Consider the following 15347-nt stretch of genomic DNA (forward strand, 5'->3'; position numbering starts at 1 on the left):
GAAGACGGGAGGGAGCTGGGAAAGGAACCAGGCTGCCTTCCTGAAGTGGGAACCTAACCCTAGTCTGTTCAGGAGCTGGCCTAGTTCCCTTTCGGAGCTTCGTGAAAACCCCTGCATTCTGACAGCGTCTGGCACACAGCTAGCCCTCAAATTCCTAACACCAGAGGAGTGTGCTACAGCTGCTCAAATGGCAAGCAGGGCAGGGCTGACCCGGAGAACCTCCTTCTGGTTCCTACTAGATGACAGTGTTTGTCCTAAGTGAAAATTTCCATGTCAGCTCAGACTTGGTAAAAAGCCAGAAGTGCTTAATAAATGTAATCTTAAGATATGTATTTAATTAAAGCCTCTGCTCATTTCCTTTAAAGGATTTTATTTATTTGAGGGGAAGGGAGAAAGAGAAGGAGAAAAACATGGGCGCAAGAGATATTGACTGGCTGCCTCTCATGCGCCCCCCCACCAGAGAGCTGGCCCACAACCCAGGCACGTGCCCTGACTGGGCATCAAACCAGTGACCTTTTGGCTTGCAGGCGGACACTCAGTCCACTGAGCCACACCAGCCAAGGCTCAATGTTTTGTTTTGTTTTGAGAAATCAAGTTTTGTTTTGAGAAATCAGCTGATAGTCTTACGGGAACTCTTTTGTAGGATTTTTAGAGAAAAGGGAAGGGAAGGAGAAAGGGGAGGAGAGAAACATCAATGGGTGGTTGCCTCTCACATGCCCCAAGCTGGGGACCTGGCCTGCAACCCAGGCATGTACCCAGACTGGGAATCGGACTAGAAACTCTTTGGTTCGCAGGCCCAAGCTCAATCCACTGAGTTACACCAGCCAGGGCATTTTTTCTGCATACTCAAATTTCATACTGCTGCAACCATAGATGGGGAAAAGGGGGGCTTAAGAAACAAGGCATGAGCTATCAATATTAAAAATGATTAATTAGATGTAACACTGAATAACTTTTTAAAATACCCTAGAGAGTGGGCAGACACCGCAATCGAAGGTACCCTTTGGGGTACAAGGTCCTGGGGTCTGAACCTGTGTTATGCAGACACTGGAGCAGCACCTTGACCCCAATCACTGCTCCTTCAGAACACTGAACTGCCACCAGCCTGTGGCACCCCGGCCTCAGTAAGTGCTTGATTATTAGAAATTACAATTAGAATCAGTTAGTGCTAGCAATGCAATAGTGCTTTTAATAATTAGTTACCTTCTCATTCTCCAAATTCACTAGGAAATAACCCCCATCATTTTCTGTTGAATGAGCAGGCTTTTCCTCTGAGTGGTAACTGCGCATGAATTTGGCCCCGATACAGAACCTTATACTTAACTTCGAGCACCCAGCTGGTTTCAGTACAGGCCAAAGACACAGAGGTCATGACACAGTGCATTTCCTTCCATTCCAATGGCTCACGCTTTTAGCATAAGCAAGCACCAAGCAGGCTCACGACCCCCAAGTGCCACCATGGTGGAACACAGGGAGGGAGTGGCGGCCGTGCAGGAGGAGAGCCAGCCTTGGCTGGACCCAGGGCAGCTCGAAGCAGCACCAGAAGTAAATGCATGAATCCCCCAGATGACACACTCTACCCCAGTCAGTGCAGCCACAGGAGATAGAAGAGTGAATTCAATCCAAATGGTTATTTATTCTAAAACTGGAAGCTACTGTGCCTACATAGTCGCCAGAATGTTGTCATGAGAACATGGGAGGAAAAAGTTACAGATGTAAACAATGACACAGTTACATTTTTTTTTTAAAAATGGTAAAACCCTTTTTTTACTGGCCACTTCCAAGAATGCTTTACAGGTTGTGCAAAAACATGTACAGGCTCCATGTGATGTTGGTTCTTCTCACAAGCGTTTCCGTCTACAACAACGACAACAGACGTCTGATGAAACACGGAACACGTCTCCTAAGGGAAACAAGGCTAGGGGTCCCTCCTGTTAATCCACATTTGTCCCCTTGACATGTTTTTTTTTTTTAATAATAAAAAGACAGAAACAAAAGCCCAGACATGTGCATTGTTGCGAGGATCTCTTGGACTCCGCCACCAAGGACGTGGCAGTTTCTTTCCACCCACCCAGAAAAAGTTTTTTGGTTGTTGTTGAAAAAAAGATGACTTTCTAGTGTCCAAAATTTAACAGCAAGTACCTCCCCTAACCCTCCTCCCCCCAAGACACGCAAAGCAGCTCAGGGGCCCAGCACCCTCGGACCGGGTCACAGACCACGGCGGGAGGCTCCGTGTGCTGGAGGACGAAACACCTGAACGGGCCTCAGATCCAATTTTCTATTACAACGTGATCTTGCCCGAAGGGAATTTCTTTGGGCTCCAGTTTTGATCTCCTCGCCCTGATACTATCAGCGAAGCTTCTCAAAAACTCCCTTAAGAATAATAAAAAGTTAGTGGGTTACAGAAAAGTTCATGCAATCACGCCACCCACTGCCACACACAAATCCACTGGACGGCACCGCAGGAACGCAGGTGCCCAGGGAGACGTCGTTATGAGCAAGCAAACGTATTTCCTATCAGCCCCCCGGCTCCGGCCTCGGAGTGGGAGGCACTTGTGGGGCACGGGTGTGTCACAAACAGAGGAAACTAGAGGGAGGGCCAGAGCGAGGGCCTGCCGGCCCGGGGAAGGGCTGCGTGGCAGTCACAGCGGGAGAGGGAGAGAAAGATCCAATCTCAGCACAGAATTTTTCAACAGAGAACTGCCCAGGTGGGGAAATGGAAGCGAAGCATATTCTAGTAGCACAACCCAGGGCCGGCCCTCACTAGGAAGCACTGCGGTATGTGGTATTTGCTGCGTGAGCCCTTGGCTGACTCAATGCTTAGCGGGAAGGTGAGTGAAAACTGAAGCTAAGTATTGAAAGAACATTCCCATATCCCACCTCTATCCTTGAATCCAGCCGCCTGAAGCTGCCAGTCAAGAACTGGGAGGGCGTTGGTAAAGTTACAAAGACCATCCCGACGGAAGTCTCCTGGCTGGAGGCCTCTCAGGGACAGTGCAGGGCGAGCACCCCCGGAGGAATCCTGTTTCAAGATGTCGGGAAGGGGTGCCCCCTTTCATGCACACATTATACACACACTCACTCTTCCCAAGTTGCAGCAGCCCCGTTGAGCTGCCTCCCACCCCCCACCCCACCCCCTTCTATTCACTTTCTACCTGTGTATCAAAAAGACCAGCAGGGCTCGCGCCCTCCACACTGTATAAAATAGTTGCTATTCTCAGCACCTGGGCCTGGTAGCCCACACCACAGGATTCACCTATGTACACAATCCTGCTGCCATGGAAAGAATCCTGCTCCCTTTCCGTGTGAGCTGAAACCCTGAGAAACGTTCCTTCCCTCGCACCAGAAGAGGACAGATACTCTTAACAGAGATGATTTCAGAGACTCCACTCCCTCAACCTTGGAAGACAGAGAGGACAGACTGGCGATCACCATCTTCAGGCTGCGGCCTGCAACCCCACTCTCCCCTAGGTCTCGGTGGGAACCCGTGAACGGGCACACGGGGCGTGCACGCTGCTCTGCCCTGCTCTGCAGACGGGCACGGCCCTGCCTCCTCAGCCTGGGGACCCTACGTAACACAACCGTCCGCTCGGCAGTCTCCAGGCCTCAGCCAAACAGCACGAAGGCACGGGAGAGTGGAGACAACGCCACTGGCCTCCCAGCCCACCAGACCAGATATCCCAAGAGGGAAAGGTCGGTAAAAAAAAAAGTACAAACGGTTAGTGGTGCAAGTGATTGATAAGAGCCAATCGTTTATTTTCACTGCCCCAGTCACAAGCTCTCCCTCTGCCCCCACTCCTGCCTGCTGTGGAGAGTGCCCGCGCACGCCTGCCCGCCCTCTCCACGCGCCTCATCGCTCTGCTCTCCCTGCGTGGCTGCCAGGCCAGCTGCCGTGCAATGTCAGAGGGGTGACATTTTCAGTGCTGTCCCTGTCCAGCTGCAGGGTACAGGACAGGCAGCCCTAAGTGCTGCTCTCCGAGCAAATGTTTTTTGATTACAAATATCTAACTAGGTTTGAAATGTTTTATAGAATAAGACAATATTCTTTTCAACAAACTTTAAAAAAAATGTACAGTTTTGTCGTTTGTTTCCACCTCCCCCCACCCCCACCCCTGCTTGCGCACCCTCCCTCCCACCGCCCCTCCCCGGCAGCTCAGCCCCACCCCGAGAGCCCCTGTTTTCCTTGGTTGTGTTTTTGGGGGGGGGGGTGCCTGGCACCCCCAGAGATTCAGCTTCATGGCTGACAGGTGACAAGGGCAGGGGCTTCACCGATACCCTTGGTAACCGTAGTAGTTCCTGTAGTATCGGTCTCTGTCCTGGGGGTGGTGGTAGTAGTAATTCTGCCACTAGAAAAGAGGGGAAACCCATCACTGGGAGGCACAGCTGGCCGAGGGCAGAGGCACGACACCCACTCCTCGGGTCCTGCCTCCCGCCCCCCTCTCTGTGCCCAGGAGATACTCACATCCCGATTGTACTGTCTGTAATAGTCTCTGTATCTGTTGTACTCGTAGTCTCGGCTGTAGAAGCGGTCGTAGTCTCCCCGGTATCGGTCGTAGAAATTACGGTAGCCCTGAGAGAGGAGAAGGAGAAGGGGTTAAGAGTTACGGGCTTCTGGCGCCACGATCCACTGCTCTGTCCCCCTTCTCACGTGAAACACATCTCGGTTTGATTGTACAACAGACTTAATCGTCCCAGGGCAAGTTCTTCCAGAGAAACACATTCAATGGGCAACACCCTAAGCCCTGAGAAAACAGCCCAGACCCCCCTGCTCCCCCAAGCCAGTAGGAACGGCTAGCACGGCCCAGAGGAGGAGCAGGAGGAGAGCTGCACTCACCCCTCTGTTTCCAGACTGCCCCCAGTACTGCTGCCCGTAGGCCCGGTTGTCGTAGCCTCGGCGCTGCCCGCCCACTGGAAGAGAAATGGGAGAGCGCGCTCAGACAGCTGGCGTGGGGTCCTGGCTCCGTGTCTGAGTGGAAATCAAAAAGCTGGAGCCAAAGGCAATTCTGGGGGAATAGGAGGCCCGCTTCTGCCGGGCTCGCGCAATGTTAATTAAAGCACCAGCCAGGAACTTTTTGTAAAGTCTGAGAGGGGAGGGCAGAGGAATGGCGACACAAGAAAACCAAGCCACCTTGCTTTGGAAGCCCCCCAGTTCCTGCAAAACATTTGAGATGGCGAAGAATACTTGGCAGAGTCAGAAACACGAGTAAATACTGCCATTCGCAGAATCACTGACTTTCAGCCCTGGAAAGGATCTCAGGTGTCATATACCCCAGGACCCATCACCTTATGCACATGAAACAAAGTGTAGACAGAAAGCTCCTCCAGGACTGGCATTCCCGGTGCCTAGCATGTCGCAGGCACTCAGACACTGCGCTGACTCTCACACTCTCTCTCTCTCTCTCTCACACACACACATGTACACACACATTTGTAAAGGGCAGTGAATGCACAACGGAGGATTAGCTGACAGATGAGACATTCAGGAGGAACAGTAATCCCACTGGTAGCCCAATTTACTTCGTAGCCCCCCCCAATTACTGAATAACACATTCCCTTTGCGGTCTATATAGCTGGGCTGACCCACTAGACAAAGGAGAGAGAACTGAAGGATCCGGTGTTGGCGCACAGACCCTTCAGGCGCACCGCAGTCGTGACGTGGGAGACCGGTGTGCACGAGTGACAACCAGACAAACGAGGAGGCCCACGCACTGCTTTTCAGAAACAACGGTTCAGAAACAATTACTTTTGTGGAAAAACAACCACCTTTTTTTTTTTTGAAGGATTATGGAAAAAGCACAAGAAGCTGGGGGTAAAGGACACAGGAAGAAATAAGCTCCATAAAGAAGTTACTTCCTTATTCCTTGTGAGTGACTCGACTTGGTTTCCTTGCGGGGCCCACTCAGCACAAAGCACCGACTGCGTGCAGCTGGGGGCCGGCAGGCGCCCCGGACTCACCGTAGCCTTGGCCTCGGCTCCGGTTCTGCCGGTTGCGCTTGTTTCGATTGTTGCGGCGGTTTGTCCGTTTCTCAGAGGGGGGCAGGAGCTTCCTCGCCTCCTCCTTGTACTTGGTGACCAGAGGCTGAGCTTCTTCCTTCTCCAGCTCCCCGTATGTCACCTCGTCCATGTAATCGCATTTCTCAGGCAGAGAGAAGTTGGCTGTAAGAGTGAGAGAGAAGCTTGTGGGCCTGAAAGGGGCGTAGATGGGGAAGACCTCACTACAGAACCTCTACTGCAGGAAGACTAAGATTTCCTAAGCTTCCTCCACTAGGGCCCAAAGAGGTGCTGGTCCTTTCATAAGTCTTCCCCAGACTGCAACAGCCCCAGGCACAGGGCTACCTGCAAACTGTAGATTTACACGTTCTCAAGTGATCCATAATAAATTAAGAGTAAACTGGGTTAAGGTTTCTTATCAGGACAGAAGCAGGTAGCCAGAGGCTAAAAGTAACTGAGAAAGTTTTTTGTGCGGGTTAGATAAGCCGCTAAGAAATACAAGTTCAGAGGCTGAGTACCAGCAAAATTCAGAGCAAGGGGTGGGGGGGGGGGGGCCCCCTCTTAATTCCTCGATGAATCCAGTTAACCTCCATGAACTGAATTCCCCCAAGCTCCTGAGTATCAGTTATGGACTGGCACAGTTCACTCTGCATAAACTCTGACAATCTGGCTCTTAGCTGTGTAACCAGCTCCCATCCCTGGGCATGATCAGAATTCAAAGAGCCATGAGTTCACAGGGCAAGTGGGGATGCCAGGAGCTGAAGGCAGTAAGGGGGAAAAAAAAATCACTCTGAAGGAAACAGCAGGAAGCAGGATCAATCCAGACAGATAATCCCACCTTAAGGGGGACCTTACTATTAGGCTTTGTATTGCATTAGAGATTTCAGGTTCCTATCAAACACCAAAGCAAACAAACAAATAACAAACCTAATGTGTTATCAGAAATCAAGATAATTATAAGACCATTCTATCCAAACACTATATATTTTTTATTGACTTTTAGAGGGATAGAAGAGAGAGGAAAACATGGGTTTGTTGTTCTACTTATTGATGCATTCACTGGTTGCTTCTCGTACACGCCCTGGCCGGGGATCAAACCCACAACCTTGGCGTGTTGGGACAGCACTCTAACCAACCAAGCTACCTGGCCAGGGCCCGATCACTACATTTTAATTTGAATGATAGTATCTCCCACCCTCTGAAAATATAAATTCAGTAAAACAGAGCTTCCTTTCATTCACAACGGCCCTACATCTGGGATAGTCCCGGGCAGGTAGCAGACACTCCAAGTATTTACTACATGAGTAACGGACTCCAGGAAGCCTCTGCCGTGAGTTGTCATCATTCGGCGGTCCACTGCCTCTTACCCGGAAGGAGCCAAGCAGTTAGTGCTTCTCCGCTCACTCTGCTTATTCATTTACCTACAAGTGCTCCCAGCCACTCATGTACTCTTCGGCTTTGCACCTGAGGCGTGGAGCGTCACTCCAGGGATGGAGAGGCCCTAGTAAGGTGCGCACTGACCAGGGACAGGACCCCTGACCTGGACCACTTTAGCCCACCTTTCATCTCCAGCATGATGGACTCAGGCACATCGTCGCCCTCCACCTCCTTCCTCAACTCCAGCCTCTTCTTCCAGTCTTCCTCCGTGGGGACCACCACCACCACCTTCCGAGAGAAGGTCTTGAACAGCAACAGTTTCCGCCGCTGGCCAGAGTTGTACACGTTACACTAGGGGCAGAAGGAACAACGGGTGTCTTAGAAGTAACAATCGTCACTCAAACGCAACCCAGGCCCTCGCTGAGCATCCTTCACAAACGAGGCACCCAACTGGGGACGTTACAGACACAGGCTCCTTTGATGCTTCCATCTCTCCTGGACAGATGTCACTGGGTTTTGCACACCAGGAAAACGGAGACTCCTAGAGGCCAGGACTTGCCCAAGGCCACAACCCGAGTACGTGGTGAAGCCAGGAACCCAAAGGAGCTCCAAAGCTCCTCCCATTGCGTCTAGGCAGGGTTCTGTAGTCTGGGCCCGTACACCCTCTGGTAGAAACACTCGTGAGAGGTATCTCTGAGTTCAAAAACGCTACAACTATAGCACAAAACTACCTGGTCATAATTAATTAAGTAAACTGATTCTGTTCCTTAATTCAGTCTCTCTTCACAAATGCACCCACTGTGACTCTGAGCAACTGTATTACACGAAATGGATGCCAGATTGTCACCTTCGGATCTTCTGTAAAGTGAGGTTCCTTTCAATGCCTGAAAGTACCTGATCGAGAATGAAGTTCCTCTTTGTCCGGGAAGCAATCTGGACCAGTTTACTAAGGCACTGGGAGGCTTGCTGCACTAAAAGGTCTCGGCTTTTTGGGTCCATTTCTGGCTCCTCAAGCCCCTTCATCTGGTGAGTGTGAGAGAAAATGAAGAGAAACACAAGAAGTTATGAAGCAAGTCAAAGCCGCAGAGTCATTGGTAAATGTCACCTCTTCACTGCCACCAAAGCTACTACAACAGCCTGGCCCTACTCCTCAGTGTCACGAATGGTGTCCATTTCCCGTGGGAGTCATTTCCACTCTTAATCTGGATATTCCAGATTTTATCAGTTTTCAGAAGTACAACACAGTGGGGGGGGGGGGCAAGCTCCTTCTAACATATATTGAGAACTCATTTTTCTGGCTGTGGGGCCCTTGTTCTCAGACACTTGAAAGACTGACTCCACTGGAAAAGATGATGAGAGTTTCTTGGAACGTCCAGGGCAAATTCCCATTTCACTAACAACCCCCAGTACCTCATCCTCATTTTTAAAAACTTATTGACTTTAGAAACAGAGAGGAAGAAGGACAAGGGGGAGGGGGCGAGAGGGAGAAACACCGGCTTGTTGTCCACCTGCAGACGCAGCCGTCACTGGTTGATTCTTATACGTGCCCTGACCAGGGATCAAACCCACGACCTTGCCGTACTGGGACAGCGCTCTAGCCAACTGAGTGCCCACCAGGGCCAACTCACCCTCATTTGATTGAGGACAGTCTCGGCTCCCAGGACATTGTATCTTTTCTCAGGGTTTTCTTTTGAGTATTTCAGCGCCCACTGGGTCTTCCCAGACCCAGGTAGTCCCACCATCAGAATCACCTGCAAGCAGACAGAAGCAGCAGTGCTATAAAAAATCAGCGGGGGGCATGTTTAAGAGCCTGGTTGAGTGCTATCTTCTCCTGGCCCAGGCGGGTGGAGTTTTGAGAAGAAAACCTCCCCACCCCCACGGCTCCAAAGCGTGGGCACGCCCTGCGGCGTTACCTCGCACTCCTCCATGGTCTTGGGAGGGACCGCGGTGCGCACACGCTCCTCCACAGGCACGGCGTGGATGAACACAAACTCTTCTGGTGGTGGGAAGAAGGGCTCCTCCTTCTGACCAAAATTTAATTCTACAACACAATTTTTGCAGAGGACATGGGGTAGGAGGGCCCGGTCTGCCAGGGATTCCTTGTTGATCCGGAATGCCACACCGAGGTCTTCTCCATTCTTAGAAAAGGAAAGTTCTACTTCTTCAGTCTCAAAATTCTACAACGAAAGACAAGGGCGCTTATGGGCTTACAGGGTTTGAGGCTGAGAGAATCAACGATTTAATCTTAAAAACAAAACACAAAGACAAAACAAAACTCAATGGCTGTGGCACAACACAACTGAGCATGCACTGCACCGAGTGCACAAAAGACAGCGACTGGTGGGAAGCAAACTGAGCCCCCAGCGCCCACTCCTTGCTATGAACCCACAGCTTTCGGGAGCACTTACAGCAAAGCAGCCAATGACATCGTTCTCCCCAAAAGTCTGGCCAAATTCCTCAAATTGCCCATTCTCTGCCTTGAGTCCTCGTCCATCGAAACCATAAGAGAATTCATCCTCACCTGAAATAGTCAACAAATTAGTTACCCACACTTTAACTTCCCAGGGAGTGAGCACACGGTAGCAAACACGAATGAAGAAGCGACTTAAAGCGACTTTACCAAGCTGTGGGTGGGAAAAATCAACAGACCACCCAACTCGAAGGAGAGAGACCTCTGTGCAGCCTTCTTTCATTGGGAGATTCTGGGTTACCTAGACCAAAAAGTAAAACAAAACAAAACAAAACAAAACAAAATTCTCAGACACTCTGACCAACCCAGAAGCGAAGTTTGCTAAAGAGACAAGATTTTTGCCCTGGCTGGCGTAGCTCAGCGGATTGAGCACGGGCTGGGAACCAAAGTGTCCCAGGTTCGATTCCCAGCCAGGGTACATTCCTGGGTTGCAGGCCATAACCCCCCAGCAACCACACACTGATGTTTCTCTCTCTCTCTCCCTCCCTTCCCTCCCTAAAAATAAATAATCTTAAAAAAAAAAAAAAGAGACAAGATTTTTATGCAAACTGAAAATGCAACTACACAACTCAACACCAGAACAGTAACCATCAATGCACTTCAACCGAAGACCTGGGGGATGGGAGGAGGGCTCATCACTGGAGCTAAGGTTACTGTTAACATGTGGTACTTTTTTCTGCACTAATAAAATATTTGCGGGAAGGAGTCCAATACACAACAGTTTAAGGAATAATAAATGAATGTTTTTTTAAGTTTTATTTATTTTTAGAGAGAGGAGAAGGGAGGGAGAGAGGAAGAGAAACATCAATGTGTGGTTGCCTCCTCTGTGCCCCATACCGGGCACCTGGCCCCGCAACCCAGACACGTGCCCCGACTGGGAATCAAACTGGCGACACTTTGGTTTACAGGCTGCCACTTAATCCACTGCACCACACCAGCCAGGGCTAATAAATGAATGCTTTTCATGAGCTACACATTCTACCTTGGCTTCAAAGCAGACTTTCCCCTTGGTCACTCCATAAGTACTCCTTGCCCCAGACCAGAGCGTGGGGAACTTCTCCGAGAAGAGGGGCTGCCCTCCGTATCGGTCTTTGCTCACTTGAAAATGGAGATCTGAGGTATCTGTTAGGAAAGAAGCAATCTGTTTATGCTAATGCCAACACCTGAAAGCCATCCACAGAACACAAATACACTGACTTGTCAGGGACAGATACAAAGTCTCCCGCGTGCTACATCTCTTAAAAGTTGCAGGCCATGAAGTTTTAATTCTCCAAAATCACTTCTGATTGGTTAAAAGCCCAACCTGCCTGCCTTATACATACACGTGTCCAGGTTCACAAGTGTCTGATCCTCCTCCTCATCTTTTGCCTCTTCTTCAGGGGGCGGTGGAGACTTGGAGCTATACACACAAAAGAAAAGCAGATACAATGTAACCAAAGCCCTCTTCTTTGAGGGGTGTCTGCATGGCATCATGTCGACTTTAAACTATCAGTGAATATAAAATTCCAGCAGACAGCTTCTTTCAGTAAATGAGAAAAGGGCAACGGGAGCTTTCGGGGCAGATTCAATCTAGAACTTACTCCTATAGAGAAACCTATTCCGTTTTCAATCCACCCCTCTTCCCAGATTCTCTGATACACCAGGTAGACCGAAATCATAGCAGACACTCCCTTCAATGGAAGGGACTGTTTCCCTCACCGGCTGTGGTAAGCCTCCTCTCGGAATTCATAGTAAGCTCGGCCATGTTCATCCTTCTCATCCCGCTGTCTCTTTACCCCCCGCCGCTCACCATCTGAGCCTGCTGGTTTTGACTTTTCACTATCTTGGTCATCTCCTACAAAAAGGAGGGAAAGAAAATCAGCAGTTTTCATACTGGAGTACAGAATCAGCTCAGAACCAACAGAAACTACAGGGCGATCTGAGTATCTGCCCCATCAAGATACCCAAGTTGCTCCCACTGCATCGACAGAATGTTTTATTTCACAAAGCTCTTCCTCTTATCATTGGCTGGAATTTTATTTTATAAAAGGATACTAACTACAGTCAAGCCATAGATTAAAACTGGACGATTTCTGCATTCTAAATTTATCTGCTTAAATCAGGTCAAACTTGCAGCTTTCCCCACCAATATATTAAAAACACAAAACAAAACTTCATAGGCTCATTTTGACTCTTGATTGTCAGATGTGAATTTAAGCTCGACATAAAACATATTTTCTAACACTTTCCCACAGCTTCGTGATACAGAAGGCTCACTTTAAAAAAGATGAAAGTGTGCCTTTCCAGCTTTAAAATGCACAGCCATCCACAGGTTTACTTATATGGCAAGTGGACACAGATGCCTGATACAGAGCTAAAATTTTATCATGGGTTTTTACTGAAAGTTGCAAGAGCAAACCAGTAATTCACGAGAGACCCACAAATAATACTGCATCCTCACTGCACATACTTTTGGGGAGAACAGTGCTGTCGTATATTTAACAGCATTCTTTACAAGGGGAGAAAAAAACAGGTGTTTTCCTTAGGCCTTTGTAGTTTTCAATACAAAGATTTTTATAATAATAATTTAAGACAGTTCTTCATTCCTTGACCTTTTTTATCTGCTATGTGAGCTACACATTCAGTCAAAGGTTATGTAATGGGATTTTTGCTCCAGGACATAGGACAAACAATCTTCAAGTTGCACATGACTCCCATGGAATGGGTTCCAATTATACTATGATACTAAGTGGCAGCCTAAACAGCCTATTATAAAAAGAATTAAGGCAACCCACTCCATTGTAAGAGTAGAAGCAGCTCTAGTTTCCCTCCTTACTCCGACAGATAGTTATGGGGCGGCTCTAACCATCCAATCACTTCAAAGGAAGGCAGGTCACTAACTGGGGCGGGGGTGGGGGAGCAACTTTACACAAGGTTGCTCAAGGGACCCACCAACACCTCGATCATTTCAATTCAGTTACTCAGAAACCTGAAATGTAAAAGGCTAAGTGTACAGCAAATTTACAGATAATGCCCATTCATCAACTCAGTGGTCAGATTACCTTTTTAATCATAGTACAGGCAAAGTAAAACCCCTAGCCAAGTTGCGTGACATTCTAAATGCACTAGATAAGACTTTCTCTTCACTAGTTAACCATTAAACTCGACACCTTCACGCCACAGGCTGTTGCCCTGCTACTAAAGCAAGAGCAAGGTTGGGCTGCCAAATTCTGTGTGGCTCCAGCTATACCACCGTGCTTTTAATTCAGAGAACCCTGACGAATTTAGTTTACTGCTTAATATTTTTATGGCGAAAAGACTCAACAGGCAGCCCAAGGGCCAAAAAGCCTCCAACAGTCGGTCTAGCTATTCGTGAAATCGCCAATTCCTCAGTACATTCTCGGTTTAGGAAAAGATAACCAGCAGCGTGGGAGGCTGCTCCACAGGTAGCTCACCAGCAGTTCGCATGCAACACTGTTCACTTCCATCCACTACCAACCAACGAACCAAGTTAAGCAAGAACCTCCCTCCTGCAGAGAGTGGGGCCACCAACGGTGGTCAAATCTTCTAGAAATGTGCGAAGAGACTAAAAACCGCTTCCCCTGGGCAGTCCCACCAAGTGGTGATGGGAATCTTGCCCTTTCAGGTAAGGGAGAACAAGGGATCAGACCCCGAGGTGCAGGGCTGAGTGCTTGGGAAAAGGGCGCACCCGGCAGGTTGGAGTCGGTCTCCGCCGCCAGCTCCTCACCCTGTTCCTCTGCGGCCTTGTCACCCGGCGCCTCGGATTCCGGCGTCTCGTCCCCGCTCCGCTCCTCTGGCTCTTCTTCCTCCCCCTTGTCGGTGCCCTGCTCTTCGCCACCATTTACCCCACCTGACTCTGACTCGGCCGTGGCCTCCTCCTCGGCCGGCCTCTCGGAAGCATCAGGCTCGGCCGCGGCCTCCACGGCTGCCGCCTCCGGGGGCTCCGGTGGCGGCTGCGCGGCCTGGTCCGAGGCCTGGGTAGGGGGTGGCTCTTCGTCCTCGTCCTCAAGCAGCGCCTCCTCGTCCTCCTCCTCCTCTTCGTCCTCCTCCTCGTCCCCGCCCGGGCCGCCGCCCGACGCGTCCACAGGCCGAGGCTCCGCCTTGCAGGCCCCGCCGGGCACGGCCCCGCCACCACCAGCCTCGTCCTCGAGCATCTCGGCGTCCAGCGCCTCCTGCAGCCGCTGCGCCAGATCCACCTTGAGGCCGCGCGAGTCCAGGCCCCGCCGCTGCAGCTCCGACCGCAGCTCGGTCACTTTCAGCCGCTTCACCTCCATCGCCGCCGCCGCCTCCTCCGCCTCCCGCTTGCCTCCTCCCCTGCGAACCGACGACCGAGCCCGACCGCGCAGGCGCCGCCGCCGCCGCCCGCCTCCGCTTCACGCGCCAGTACTGAGCCCGCGCGAGCGAGCGCGCACGGACGCACGCAGGCGGCTCGGGCCGCGCGCAGCCTCTTCTACGGTTCTCCCTTCTGTTTCGCTCCCCTTTTCAGCCTACGGAGCCCAAAACGACGTATCGGGAAAGTATTTCTCTGTCTGCGCTCTCGGTTCCCCTGCCGCGGGCGGGCTCGAGGCTAGGACGACGGACTTCCCTCCCTTTACCTCCCTCCCCCCTCTCACGTACTGGCCAATCGCCGCCGGAGGTTTTACTGCGCAGCCGCACCGGAGCCGGAGACGGGAAAGCCTGGCTGCGGATCAAGTGCCTCGTAGCACGGAGGCGTGTGCGCGCCCTTCTTTCCGTACTTCAGCCGTGGTTGCGCAGCAGCCCAGGCTCCCACGGCCCCTCCCACCCGGTCGCCACCATCACTCCCATCTGACTTCCTATCGCACTTTGGTCTTGGGGCTTGCTCACTAGTCTATTTCTACTCTCTATGCATGCAGCAACTTCTTGAGAGTTTTTTTAAACAGCCAGAAGGGAATATATGTTGCAACGTGAAAGCCTCCTAGTAATTGCATTTCTTGTTAGTAAACCAAAAGGCTCTTCAAAACCAAGGAATACAGTAACCCCTCGCCCCGCCCCCCCAACTCCTCAACTTCTACCTAGCAACAGATAATCGGACCTCGTCTTTTAGCTAGATCATTGGCCAACTTGAATTGTTATCTGCAGTTGTGATTGGTCTTCCGTGATCATCCGGATTTTTCCAATTGGCGAAATTGTCAGGGGATTTTTTTTTTTTTTTCTCCCTCCCCCCCGTGTTGGTCCGCAGGGAAGGTTGAAAAGCCTGGGTCTTTTCTGTGGGATTACTTTTCTGGGGCCGCTTCCGATTGGACGCCATGGTGCAATGCGCGCGACCCTTTAGACAACGAACTGTCAAGAGAGCAGACCCTGTCTTCCGGATTGTCCCATTCGTAATCCAAAACCCAGGGGGATACTTCCGGGCTTGGGAATGAGGGTTGGCCTCGGGCCTCGGAGAATTTGCAGCTGAACTGTTCTGCGTCCGGGCCAGTCATGGCTTTTGGGCACGGATCACATTCACCTCGGTCTCCCAGCTCCCGGCACAGACGTCAAAGAATGC

The 15347-nt window shown here is 50.7% G+C and overlaps 1 protein-coding gene across 3 annotated transcripts; it reads right to left on the minus strand.

Moving 5' to 3' along the window:
- Positions 1–1616: 1616 nt before the first annotated feature.
- On the minus strand, positions 1617–14426 carry HNRNPUL2 (heterogeneous nuclear ribonucleoprotein U like 2). 3 transcript variants are annotated; one of them, XM_036029610.1, is made up of 14 exons: positions 13527–14425; positions 11537–11672; positions 11161–11237; positions 10821–10960; positions 9989–10079; positions 9777–9889; positions 9282–9545; positions 8997–9119; positions 8263–8391; positions 7551–7719; positions 5956–6156; positions 4835–4908; positions 4463–4570; positions 1617–4346 (listed from the first exon to the last, which is right to left on the minus strand). In XM_036029610.1, the coding sequence occupies exons 1-14, from the start codon at positions 14110–14112 to the stop codon at positions 4266–4268; spliced, it is 2292 nt and encodes a 763-aa protein (XP_035885503.1). In that variant the 5' UTR covers positions 14113–14425; the 3' UTR covers positions 1617–4265. The 3 variants fall into 3 exon arrangements, 2 of the variants coding, with proteins under 2 accessions (XP_035885503.1, XP_028371378.1); XM_028515577.2 differs by having other exon boundaries at positions 13566–14424; XR_004904030.1 differs by lacking the exon at positions 4835–4908 and having other exon boundaries at positions 4313–4346; positions 13527–14426.
- Between the last annotated feature and the right edge of the window lie 921 nt (positions 14427–15347).

This window comes from Phyllostomus discolor, chromosome 6, assembly GCF_004126475.2.
Source record: "Phyllostomus discolor isolate MPI-MPIP mPhyDis1 chromosome 6, mPhyDis1.pri.v3, whole genome shotgun sequence".
NCBI classification, from domain to species: domain Eukaryota; kingdom Metazoa; phylum Chordata; class Mammalia; order Chiroptera; family Phyllostomidae; genus Phyllostomus; species Phyllostomus discolor.